At 41.9% G+C, this 13,447-nt stretch overlaps 1 protein-coding gene across 1 annotated transcript in view; it reads right to left on the reverse strand.

Moving 5' to 3' along the window:
- The window catches only part of ANXA4 (annexin A4), a 64,138-nt gene that overhangs the window by 13,819 nt on the left and 36,872 nt on the right, over positions 1-13,447 (reverse strand). The window contains exons 4-8 of the mRNA XM_066378060.1: positions 12,924-13,018; positions 9,631-9,744; positions 8,670-8,760; positions 7,091-7,170; positions 5,590-5,646 (exon numbers count right to left, since the gene is read on the reverse strand). Of these exons, the coding sequence (XP_066234157.1) occupies positions 5,590-5,646; positions 7,091-7,170; positions 8,670-8,760; positions 9,631-9,744; positions 12,924-13,018 (437 nt within the window). The remainder of the gene's footprint in view (positions 1-5,589; positions 5,647-7,090; positions 7,171-8,669; positions 8,761-9,630; positions 9,745-12,923; positions 13,019-13,447) is intronic.

The following is a 13,447-nucleotide window of genomic DNA, read 5'->3' on the forward strand; positions in this document are numbered from 1 at the left end:
AAAACTGATGATTGATGCTTCTCATCTCTCTCCATTCCTGCCTGTCTATCCCTATCTATCCCTCTCTCTGACTCTCTATCTCTGTAAAAAAAAAAAAAAAAAGAATTCAAAGCAGAATTTTAAGAAGATATTTGTATACCCATGTTCATAGCAGCTTTACTCATAACAGCCAGAAGGGGGAAGCAACTCAGATTTGTCATATGTCCATCAGACACATGAATGGATGAACAAAATGTGGCATATACATACAATGGGACACTACGTAGCCTTAAAAGGAAAAGAAATTCTGACATGTGCTAAAACATGGATGAATATTGAAGACATTACGCTAAGTGAAATAAGCCAGTCACAAAAAGACAAATATCGTGTAATGTAACTTATATGAAGTGGCTAGAGTAATCAAACTCATAGAAACACAAAGTAGAATGTTGGCTGCCAGAGGCTGAGGAGTGGGGAAAATGAGGAGTTGTTTACCAGGTGTAGAGTTTCAGTTTTGCAAGATGAAAAGTTCTGGAGATTGGTTGCACAATGTGCATATAGTTAACATTACTGAACTGTATGTACACTTAAAAATGGTTAACGTGGTAAATTTTGTTATGTAGTTTATAAAAATTTTTTTTAAACCCTACCATTCATTGATAATCAGCAGCTGGCTTGTTAAATTTATCAAAATGCCCTTAACTACACATTTTGTCACTCATTGGGCCTGCCTCCATCCACTCATCTTCTTCACTTCTTTCTCTAATTCCCTTATTGCTTTAGCATCAATTCACAGAATCATGCAATTTGAAAGCTTGGGAGGGCAGGAAGGGTTCATCTAATTCAGTGTTTTTCTAATTTGCATCTCAGCAGGCTTGTAACTACTTCAATTAACAAAAATATGGTGGAAGTGATGCTGACTTCTGAGGCTAGGTCCTAAAAGGTCAGGAAACTTTGGTTCTCTTGGAATGCTGGCTTTTGAGATGCTCCCTTTTGAAAACCAGCAGCCATGCTTTGGGAAGCTCAAGCCGCCTGGAGAGGTCACATCCAGAAGAACCCTTTGACAGTCATACATGAGTCACTGCAGCCCAGACCACAGACACATGAGTGATGGAGCCTCCAACCCCCAGCCACTTGAGTCACCTCCAGTTGTTCAAGTCTTCCCAACTAAGATCTCAGATATGATAGAGCAGAGACAGCCAGCTCTGTAGTGATTTGTCTGAATTCCTGATCTACAGAATCCATGGACATAATAAAATGCCGGTTGTTTTATGTCACTAAGTTTGAGGTGGTTGGTTAAGCAGCAATAGTAACTAGAACATGTAGGTAAAGCACTAACTTACAATCTGTCACAAAATGATACTTTCATGAAATACCTTATAAATGACCTTGAAAAGAGTAACCTTTTTAATAATGGGTGGGAATTGTATTTTTTGTGTTAATTTTTAAAATAACTAATGAGGTTGGACATTTTTTGTGTATTTGCTATTTTTATTTCTTATTTTTTGAGTTATCTGTTGAAGTCCATTGTCCCTACACCTGAAACTTATATAAGTTTATTAACCAATGTGACCACAATAAGTTTAATAAAAGTCCACTGTCTATTTCTTAAAAACTAGAGCATTCTTATTCATAGTATCAAAATAGTAGTTTTGATTTATCAATAACATAGTTAACTAAATTGTTTATTTATAAAACCTCCTTATATATCTATTAAGTTTATTATATATAAGGTAAAACTTTATTCTATCATTTGACCTTAAATTTTGTTTGTGGTATTATCTAAAAAACAATTTGTCTTTAGGTAGCCAACCAATCAATCATTTTCCTTTATGGTTTCTGCCTTTTGTGCCAGTCATTCAAAATCCTTTCCCAGCTCCAGATTTAAAAACATTTAACATTTTATTAATGTATCTTTCTGACTTCATTTATTTATTTATACATTAACACCTCAATCTGTTTGGAATTTGTTATGTGAGGTGAAAGTCAGAATCTAAGTTTTTCTTGCCCAAATAGTTAGCCAGTTGTCCCAACCCCACTAAGTCCTCCGTGTTTCCTCACTGATTTCAAATGCTACCTGTCTATTCTCACAGGCTTGGGTCTTCACTTAGACTTTCTAATTATTCCATTGGCTTCTCTCAATTTGTACACCATGACTACATGCCTTAATTAATTAATTAATTAATTTTTATTTATGATTTTAATTTGTGTTTACATAGATTCGAGTGTCCCACTGAATATATCTCCCCCCACCCCCGTTTTCCCCTGCCCCCGCTTTGCCCCCTCCCCCCAATGCCTTTTCCCCTTCCCTCCAGGATTTGCTGTCCTGTTCTCTATAATGCTGTGCTATGTATATATAATTTCATTAATCTCTTTCCCTTCTCTGGTCCCATCTCCTTAATTTATTTTTACCTTCATTATACCTGTAAGTGTATGCCACTACAAAGTTTTCCACACCTTTTTGTCACAATTTTACTCTCCATTGTTTTCTCTCTACATTCCTCCTTTTCTCTGGTTGCTTTGTTCTTTTTTTTTAAATTCTGGAGATTTTTTTCAGTGTACCTTTCCACAACAATGATTCTATTTTCAGCAATATCATTTTTGATCATTCCGCTTCTAATGAACTTCCAAGTTCTGGTTTTTCCCGCTTGTCTAAGGACATCTCTTCTCAACTCCTCCAGCACCTTTTTCAAAAGACAGCTCTGCTTGCCCTTCCTCCAGCTCCATTTCATCTCTGTTATTTTCTCCTCGCATCCCTTTTTTGTTTGTGTGTGTTTTTCAGTTCTTGTTTAATTAGAATCCATTTTCCTCTAATTTATTTTAGGGTCCGAAGCAATCTGAAATCTGTCTCTGTCTCACAGCGTGGCCGTATTTGCTTTCTTCGTGGGCCACATGGTGTTTGAGGTGAGAATCTGTTGACTTTCAAGCTCCTTCATCCTTAAGTGATGAACAGCTGATCCAGATCTGTTTTCCCTGTGGAACAAGGTGAGAGAATTCTTCACAGAGCGCCTCACTTTTCGATGAATTTCAAGCAGGAGCACTTGCAGCTAGTCCGCGGGGGCAGTGAGCCGCAGCACCGGTCTTCTCTGAGGCGTTTCTTCCTGTTTGCAGGACGCCGCTGTGCCAGCTCCCCACTGGAGGCAGCTCAGCCTCTCTTCTGGGTCAGGGTGGCCCTCCTGCGTCCTCGGCCCAGGTGTGCTGCCCATTTGGCATTTTAGTGGCCCTCCTCCATAGTTTCCAGTGTTGAGGCAGAGTTTTCCCCATTTTTATATTTCCTGGTCCTTCCACCCTCCCCCCCCCCCCCCAGACCCCAGACCCCAGAATAAGGAAATCAAATCTGTGCCAACTTCTAGCAAAAGCTTTGAAGGGCATTTTTAAATGTAATTTAATATATCATGGATTTCTTTTTAAAGTAGGGATTTTAAACACTACCTATTGTTGCCATTTGTTCAAGTTTCATCCCAAGAACAGACAAAACTGGACTGGCTAGTTAATAGCCTCAGCGCTTCTTCGGCCTTTGGGCTAAGATCAAGTGTGATAATGGCCTCTCTATATTTTAAATTTTCTACCTTTTATAAGTAATGACCACCAAATTCCACCTTTCCTGATCATTCTTCTCATTCCAACTTGCTGACTTTCCTACATCAAAATCCAGCTATGATAACTAAAGTCTGCCAATGACTCTTTGCTGGTGATGCAAGTTAAACAGCAAAGATTGACAAGGTTTTTCTACAGTTTTATCCTGGAAGAGCTGAAACCTTAGCTGGAGTTGTTCTTAAATTCCTTGCCTCTTGGTAAGCCATGGAAGATCAGAGAAACCCCATTCTAAATTCCACTCCCACTGTCCAACCTCTCCAGCCCAAACTCGTTTAGAAGGACCTTTCCACCTGCTCATCTCCAAGGAGAACAGTGTTCTTTGAAGAACCCAATAATATTTATTTGTTGAATTGCAAGGTTTTAAAAAATCAGGCAGACGTGGATTCAAAGAGCCCAATTCTACTACTAACTTGTGATCCCGGTCTAGTTATTTAAATCTCTGTATCAGTTTCCTAATCTTTAAAACAGAAGTAATAATATCTGTTGCCCAGATTTGTAAATGTAAAGTAGTTAACACAATGCCTGACATCTAGCAAACCACAAAAAAAGTTTATAATGAATATAATGTTTCAGGAATGAACCGTTCACTAACTCTTCATTTGATTTAAGATTTCCCTGGGGTATGGAGGTTCCTTCCAGCATGCCTGAAGGTGCTCTCCTCCAGGTAGCTGAAGTCCACTCGGGCATTCAAGAATTCCAGTGTCTTCAATACCTTCTCCCTTCTCAAAGCTTCTAGACTGAATGCAATTTCCTATGTCTCCTGTGTGGCATGGGCCTCCCTGAGTACTCAGAACTCTTATGTAAACCCACACATCCTTCTCCCTCCTAGTGAAAACAACAGGTTCTCTCCTTGAGAAGCCATAGTGGTTCATACCTCACATACTGAATGGGAATAGTCCTCTATGGTTGTATATGGGTTAAGAGTAGAGGTTTTAGATCCAAATTGCCTAAGTTCAAATCCCAGTTCTGCCATTTATTATCTGTATGAACTTGAGCAAGGAGCTTGACCTTTTTTTTTTTTTTTTACAGAGACAGAGAGTGAGTCAGAGAGAGGGATAGACAGGGACAGACAGACAGGAACGGAGAGAGATGAGAAGCATCAATCATTAGTTTTTCATTGCGCGTTGCAACACCTTAGTTGTTCATTGATTGCTTTCTCACATGTGCCTTGACCGTGGGCCTTCAGTAGACCAAGTAACCCCTTGCTGGAGTCAGCGACCTTGGGTTAAAGCTGGTGGGCTTTTGCTGAAACCAGATGAGCCCATGCTCAAGCTGGCAAGCTCAGGGTCTCGAACCTGGTCCTCTGCATCCCAGTCCGATGCTCTATCCACTGCGCCACTGCCTGGTCAAGCGGAGCTTGACTTTTATGAGCCTCAATTTCCTTGTCCACAAAAAGGGGATAATAATACTTACTTCATCTGGGTTACTGCAAGGATTCAATGACATACGTCATACCAAGATCTAGAACAGTGTTTGGTAAAAGACCCACTTTTTATTAGCTATTATTACCAGTGTTATCTAGCCACAGTAAAGAGACCAGGGGTTGGTGCCAGGGCAGCCACCAGTGGGCTGGGTACCAAGGAAGCAACTGCCTCTTTGGGTTTGGTATTAATTTTACCCGACAGGGCACACTCTATGCTTAGCTGTTTCACACAGGTCCTATCCAAGTTCTCTTGGAGAAAGTAAAGAGCAAGGTGAACAAAACAAAGGCATGTTCCTTCACCTCCACGTGATTCAGAAGACAGTCCATAGTTCTCTGGGGTGGCCACACCATGGTCCCAATATCAAGAAATCTAACTAGAATCTGGGGTGCTTATATAATGATGCCTAATCCCACCTCAATACCCGAGGTATTTCTGAAAGAAACTTCTGCTATTAAAGATCATCTGTGAGGATCTTCTTTCATAACATATGTCAGCCAGGCCAATATACAATGAAATGTAAGAGGGGGTTCCTCCAGCTAAGGGCTGTCTTACAGGCATAAGAGAAGAAATAAGCTGCAGTTGTACTCACCTGGGCATCCTGTCTCACGAGAGCATCATCCAGGTAATTTCTTTCATCCCTGCCACCCTGAGGATGGGAAAAACAAACCAAAGAGAGAGTTGCTATTAAAATTTGAATAAGACAGAATGTCTGGGAACCCAACAACATGATAATAAGACAGAATGACACAAGGGGTCACACTTCCAGCACAGGGAGAGAAGACAGGTATCTTTTGAGTGTGCCTGCATTTTCTCCATGGCTCTACCCTGGCACAGTCTCTGTGACACTAGAAAGGGAAGGGGAATGAGTGCTGCCCTTTGCCTGCTGCCTCCACCACTGTCTCCTCCCCCACCCACCTCCCCCCAGCAGATTCATGCCTTTGGAACCTGCAAGTCATGTGAAATATCTCAAGTATCCATCTTCTCTTTTCTGGCACCCCTAGCCATAAAACCCCACACTGGTCCTGTCCTGCTTTATTCCTCACATAGAATATTGAATTAACTTCCTACCTGGTCTCCAAGCCTCCAATTCCTTGCCATTACAATTAATCTTACATATGACTAGTACATTACTCTTCTAAAAATGAGATCTTAACCACATCATGAAAACTGCTCCCAAACCATCAGTGGCTCCCTGCTGCTCTCCAAATAAATGTAAACTTCTCCCAACACAGAATTCCAGTTCATCCTTTCACCTTGCTGCTAGAATTACCAGCTTGACTGCTTAGCCCAGGCGTCCCCAAACTACTGCCTGGGCCGCATGCGGCCCCCTGAGGCCATTTATCCGGCCCCCTGCCGCACTTCCGGAAGGGGCACCTCTTTCATTGGTGTTCGGTGAGAGGAGCACTGTATGTGGTGGCCCTCCAATGGTCTGAGGGACAGTGAACTGGCCCCCTGTGTAAAAAGTTTGGGGTCCCCTGGCTTAGCCCACTGTTCCCAGGGCATACCCCTTGTTTCCTGCCTCCTTGCTTTCTTCTTGCCTCTTTTCTGCCTGGACTGCACCCACCCACCTCTGCTTCTTGAAGTCCTAGCAACCCTCTGAGTCTTCCATGCACCTCTGCCGTGAAGCCCTTTCTTTGTTTGTGCAACCGAAATTTTCCTTGAAACCTTCCTTTTACTCTGTCTCTCCTTGGATACTTACGTTCAAGCCTTTATTATAGCAACTGATATATTTCCTTATGACACATATGTGATATATTCCTGTATGTACGTGATATATTCCTTTATGACAATATAAACTTTTAAAGCCCAGGAACTGCCTCCTCATCATCCTCATAATTCTCAATGCACCAAGGAGACTAGGCAGACATTAGATACTTGTGTATATAAATCAGAACAAATGGGTGTACATGACTAGCCAGAGTTTCTAAAGGAGAGAAGATAAAATACTAGAGTGGCTCAAGAAAAGTACCTGGGGAATATTCACATTTAAGAGGTTGAAACTATGAGGAAGGCTGGAAAAGGGAATAGAGAGTGAGCATGTCAATAAACCCAACCCCAATCAAAAGCAACCAGCAGAGGGCGCCACTCACAGCAGACAGAGACACCAGGACTCGCTGGAACATGAAGGACGTGTCCGAGCGAATGTCATCTTCAAGGCTCCGTCCATATTCTAGCAAGAAAGAAAAGTTAGCCACATTAGGATAAAGAGCCCTGTTCAACACTACGTCATAATCTAGAGCCTTCTGTCCCTCCAGGACAAGCCTGTTTACTGAAGCAACTCCCCATAAGGTTTTTCACTTTGTGCAGTTTTTCAAAAACAACACTGGTAAAACGGTCAAGATAAGTTAGCTTGTCATTACAGTGAAAACAAAGTGTTCTGCTACTTAAAGTGGGAGGTGAAGAAGGCTGGGTCTGTAATCTTTACTGTTCCTACTGTCCGGGGGGGTCTGTTCTAACCATAGTTTTCCATGACACAGAGAACAGTAACTGTCAAAAAGCAAATACAGTGGAGTTTCAGAACCATGTTTGGGGACAAACTGGGGCTGTCAAGCCCACATTCTAGCATGTGCCTTTTCTGCCATGTCACTCGCTTGAGAGATGACTCAAATGAAGCCCCAACCCTTCGCAGCTTAGATACCCTTCTCAGGGGGAGAGACCTGCGTTCAGCAGACACGGGGACCCAGGGCTAGAACCAAACTGCCAAGGTTGAGAATAGCCTTCTCTAAATGCTTACCAAAAAACTAGTATTTTAACATTTTTCTTTCTACCAAAGTAATACATGCTTACTACAGAAAACTTAAGGAAAATAAAGAAGTAAAATACAAAGGGGCGGGGGTGGGAGGATAAAAACCTCACCATAATCTAATCCCCCAGAAATAATAATTATTGAAAACATTTTGGTGAATATCCTTCCTCATTCCCCCTGCCTCACATACCCATATTATTTTTCTTTCTTTAAAACAATGGGATTGTGGCATACTATTTTATGATTTGTCCTTTTCACTTATCCACATACCATACTATTTAATGTATTAATAATATCTTTCAAAGTATGATTGATGACTACATAATATAGGTATACCACATTTTGTTTAGCTAAGCTGCTAAACTGTAGGACATTTTTAGCTAATACAACAAATACCGGATAAACACTGTGAGATCTAAACCTTTGTGCATTTTGGGCTAAAGGCATGTACTTTGTAAGGACTCTTCACGTGTGTCAGCCTTGGGAGATTTGAAGAGGGGAATGATGGCTATCATTCTGAGATGGCTGAAGGACATTAAGTCCAGTCTGAATGCAGAGAAGAAGTCAAGCAAGACATCCCCTCCAGGTCATTCCCTGGAATGCTTAGATTCACTGGTGCCACCATTTTTGAACAAGCACCTTCAATGCTCTGATATAAAGAACAACTTCCCAGCTTTCAGGGTAGTAAAAGGTACTAGGTACCTCAGGCGCTGAGTAACCTGAGTAGCATGTTCACCTTAGAAGCTTTGATAAGCCAACAGTCATTTGTGTAGACAGGGATCTGCTGTAAAACAGAGCTTAAAACTGAGGACCACTCATAATGCTTCCCTACAGAAAGTCTGATCGGTGGGTAACCCTCTGGGGCTAGTCTAGTTCTCAGATCACAGTGAAACCTCAGCCAGGGCCACTGAGATATTACATACGCAGCTGGTAGGTCTGGTTTATGCGCCGGATCTCCTCAGGTGTCCGGGAGGCCAGGATCTCAATCAGGCAGCCCTCATCCGTGCCAGCTCCCTAAATGGGGGACCCAGAGCAGAGGGTTTTATGAGTCAGGTTACAAAGTCAAGTCCCAGACAGAGAAGGAATATAACCAGGAATCTGCAGAGAATAAAGATGACCCACAGGGTTCTAGCTACAGGATTTCCTCTTTTTTTTTTTGGATTTGCTCATTTTTAATTGTCCTGCCCCAATTCAATGTATTTACTGTCATCATTATTAGTAATAAACAAACATTAATAGGCTGTTTCTATGTGTCGGTTATTGTGCTAGGTTAGGCACAGTTTCTGCCTTCTGAGGGCTTACTCCTCCTTTGATCTCTCTTGCACTTTTCCTTGAAGGGTAGAATCTTCTGGCAAAGACTGTTATGTCTTTGTTTTTCAAGAGCCTAGCCCAGAACTGTCCACAAGACTGCGTACTTATTGACATGGTTGAGGAGAGTAATCGGATTTAAATTCATATTTGGTCATTAAAAATCAGAGCTAGGGCCCAGTGGATCTGGTATTTAGAGACGCAGGGAACCTGCCCCCCCCCCCTTTTGCCAGTTCTGAGCCTACAGCAGACCCATAGGCTACCAAGGTATCAGCTGTAAAATTTCATATCTTACAAGTAGCTAACACGGCAAGCAAGTTTCCAGAGCTGAACCGAAAGCACCATAATCACTCCCCATGGAGCCACAGGAAAGAGAATGATCTCGTACCTTTTTGGAGAACAACACTTAAATTACAATTGCCAAAATGTAAGGTCATGTTTTCAAGTTGCCATCAATGAAGGAAAATCTATCTCCTTGGCCTCCTCACTCTCAGAGGGTCTTCGTCACGGTTTCTCAAGAACGCTCGTCAGTGTTTGCACTAACAGCACAAGGAGCATGAGAAGAAAAGCACGAACCTTCATGGCCCTTCGCAGCTCCTCCACATCGTACAGCACGGTGGGCGTCATCATCCCCACGATCACGCGCTCAAAGTTGCCACTCAGTTCCGACTTCAAGTCATCTATCAGGTCCTGCAATGCAAGAAAGACACTTGCTTAACTGCTACGGAAACTGCAGCTAGCTGCTCTTAATGTGTGGCCTCTGGTGTCTTCACGACCCTTTGAGGGGACTTAAAAGGTCAAAGCTATCTTCATAATAACACTAAGACATTATTTGCCTCTTCACTGTCATTCTCTCACATTTGCACAGTGGAGTTTTCCAAAGACTATTCGATATATCTACAAATCTACAGTTATGTTAAAAAGCGTATTTAAATACTCCCTTTTCCGACTATGTATCTGTACACGACCAGGTTTTCTTCATGTATACTTCAACCCAAACTGCATCTAGCAAACAAACAATAAACAGGCAGATAGAAGAATCCATCTGTCTTCCATTAAGTCAGACATCAGAGATTTGAAAAAATATAAAACATGCCAATCTTCTTACTAAAAATTTATTTTTGTTTTGGAATATATACTATTTTTTATGGAAATGTTATTTATATTAATGGGATGGGCTTATTATTTTCTTAGTAAATTAATAAATATGTATTTAAAAATGTTCTAAGTTTTCATTTCTAGTAGGGTAAATATGAATAGATATAACCAACAAAAACAAAGAATTCTTTAATAATTTAAGATTGTAAAGGGGTCCTAGCCAGTTGGTTCAATGGTAGAGCATTGACCCAGTGTGTGGATGTCCTGGGTTCGATTCCCAGTTAGGGCACACAGAAGAAGTGACCACCTGCATCTTCACTCCTCCCCTGTCTCTTCTCTCTCTCACTCTCTTTCTCTCCTGCAGTCATGGCTCGATTGGTTCAAGCAAGTTGGCCCCAGGTGCTGAGGATGGTTCTGTGACCTCCACCTCAGACACTAAAAAATAGCTCCATTGCGAAGCAACAGAGCAATGGCTCCAGATGGGCAGAGCACTGCCCCATAGGGGGCTTGCCAGGTGGATCCTGGTTGGGGTGCATATGGGAGTCTGTCTCTCTGCCTCCCCTTCTCTCACTTAATTAAAAAAAAAGATTGTAAAGGGGTTCCAATATTCAAAAGTTTGTAGTCACTGACTGAAATGTATTTGTCCTGAATATATTTCCATTTTTTTCAATTACAGTTTATATTCAATATTACTCTGTATTAGTTTCAGCTGTACAGCATAGTGGTTAATCATGTACTTTACAGAGTGGCCCCCCAATATTTCAAGTACCCACTTGGCCCTATACATAGTTATTATAATATTGTTGACTATATTGTAATTTACATTTCTGTGACTATTCTGTAACTACTAGTTTGTACTTCTTAATCCTTTCACCTTTTCCACCCAGTCCCCCAACCACTCCCCTCCAACAGTCACTTTGTTCTTTGTATCTGAGTCTTCGTCTATGATACTTCTAACAGCTGCAGAAATTTCTATACGTAGATGCAGCATAATTTCTTTAACCAGTCCCCTGTTTCTGTCTTTGTAATGTTGTATACACAGGCATTTAGTTGTAGTTTTTTGGTCATTCAAAATTATTTCTAAAGGTTCAACTCCTAAAAAGAAATGTAATTATTTGTACAGAGTAACAAATTCTAAAAATATTTATTTACATTTCCAGATCAGAGAGTTTATGAACCAGCTTAAGATCAACCAACCAATAAGGAGCTAAATTGCTATTCAAGTCCTGATTTCTGATCCCTACAAACCTTATTCCATAACACAGTATTTCAATCTACTCTGAATATTTTTATGTTATACTCATATCAAGTGAATGAATGAACAAATAAATTAATGCTTAATCCATAAGACTGGTCATCTTAAACTGCCATTAGATTAGCTTAGTTCTGAAGTCTGGAATAATCAACCCTGAATATATGTGGCAGTATGCTTTAGGTCTCTAGTTCCCACACCACATGCACGTTCATGCCTATCTGTTTCCATTAAATTTCTTTGAGAATGGAGAAGAGTTTAAAATGCTCAGAAGACAGCCCGAGCTATCGATAATCCAACTCCCTACTGGGGTGCTCAGCAAAGTTTGCAGGTAGACGCTCTGGGGAATGGCTGAGCCAGCCATGTTCCTGTCCCACCCAGCAGTGTAAAGCCTGCCTTTGAGTAGTAGCCACAGTCTGACTGGTTGTAAAGCATCTCAAGAATAGAAATAATGGCCCTGGCTCAGCGGTAGAGCGTCGGCCTGGCGTGCGGGGGACCCGGGTTCGATTCCCGGCCAGGGCACATAGGAGAAGCGCCCATTTGCTTCTCCACCCCCACCTCCTTCCTCTCTGTCTCTCTCTTCCCCTCCCGCAGCCAAGGCTCCATTGGAGCAAAGATGGCCCGGGTGCTGGGGATGGCTCCTTGGCCGCTGCCCCAGGCGCTAGAGTGGCTCTGGTCGTGGCAGAGCGACGCCCCGAAGGGCAGAGCATCGCCCCCTGGTGGGCAGAGCGTAGCCCCTGGTGGGCGTGCCGGGTGGATCCCGGTCGGGCGCATGCGGGAGTCTGTCTGTCTCTCCCCGTTTCCAGCTTCAGAAAAAAAAAAATACAAAAAAAAAAAAAAAAAAAAAAAAAAGAATAGAAATAATTATCACAGTCCCTGTACTCTGAGACCTGGTGAACTTATTACCGTTTCTTCAATGAAAATATCCTTGCTAATCACACAGATAGGTTTTCAGTGACTCTGGTAAATGAGTCATTGAACACAGAGACTGAGGATTCCTGAGGGGTGCAGGATTCAAATTGCAAGGGGAAAATTTGGTGAGTGAACAACCTTTGAATGCATACATTAATAAATTACACACACACAGAAGCCCCATTCTAGAATCTGAGAAGTGTTCCTCAACTGTGGATCATCAAACGAATGCACATGTACTTCAAATAGGTGTATGTGGGAGGGTCGCAGCAGACCCTAAATCCTAGGAGAGCTTATTTAACACAAACTGGATTTAACTGTTTTAGGCAGTGTGGAGTGTTTTCATCCACAGTGGCCTGAAAGAAGCCTAATCAAGGTCAGTGCTCCAAAGGGTGCTGGGTGAGTCCATTCAACAACCAAGGCCCCGAAGAAACCAAGCTCTGTGAATCAAGAGCCTCCTGAAATCACTTCTTGCTAAGGATAGGTGAGAAAACACGTTGAACTGCTTTTATTTTCTTCTAAAAACATCTTTAAACAAGGCAAAGGATCCATCTTTCAAAAATACAGGGCCACTTTAGGGATCTAGATCAGGGAGCGTGGGACCTACCCTGCCAATGGTGGTTTTGTAGGCCGTCCTGATTTCCTGACGCTGGGCCGTGTTACGGTAGGCGAGGACACTGATGATGGCATCTTCATCGGTGCCTGGTGGTGTAGCGAAGACAGTGAGTGAGTGTGATTTGAGAGAGAATGAGAACATGGGTTCCTCTGTGGAAACTGAACTCACCCAAACACATACAGAGAGCTTTCCAAGAAAAGAGGTTTTTTTAGAGGGTTTATCTATTTGGGGGGGGGGGAACATATACTAGATTAGAGTTTTAACCTCTCATTTAATTGACTATATATCACCAAACAAAATAGTTAACTTCTCTGAGCATTAGTTTCCTTATTTATAAATGTGAGTGATCACAAGGCTGCTGCAAGTGTTAACTAGAACAGTTGAGTGACTTAGCACTGTGATTTTCAACTTGTGTGCTGCAAGAATTTTTTTTTTTTTTTTTTTTTTACACAGACAGAGACAGACAGACAGGAATGGAGAGAGATGAGAAGCATCAATCATCAGTTTTTCTTTGC

The sequence above is a fragment of the Saccopteryx leptura genome, chromosome 3, assembly GCF_036850995.1.
Source record: "Saccopteryx leptura isolate mSacLep1 chromosome 3, mSacLep1_pri_phased_curated, whole genome shotgun sequence".
In the NCBI taxonomy this organism is placed as follows: Eukaryota; Metazoa; Chordata; class Mammalia; order Chiroptera; family Emballonuridae; genus Saccopteryx; species Saccopteryx leptura.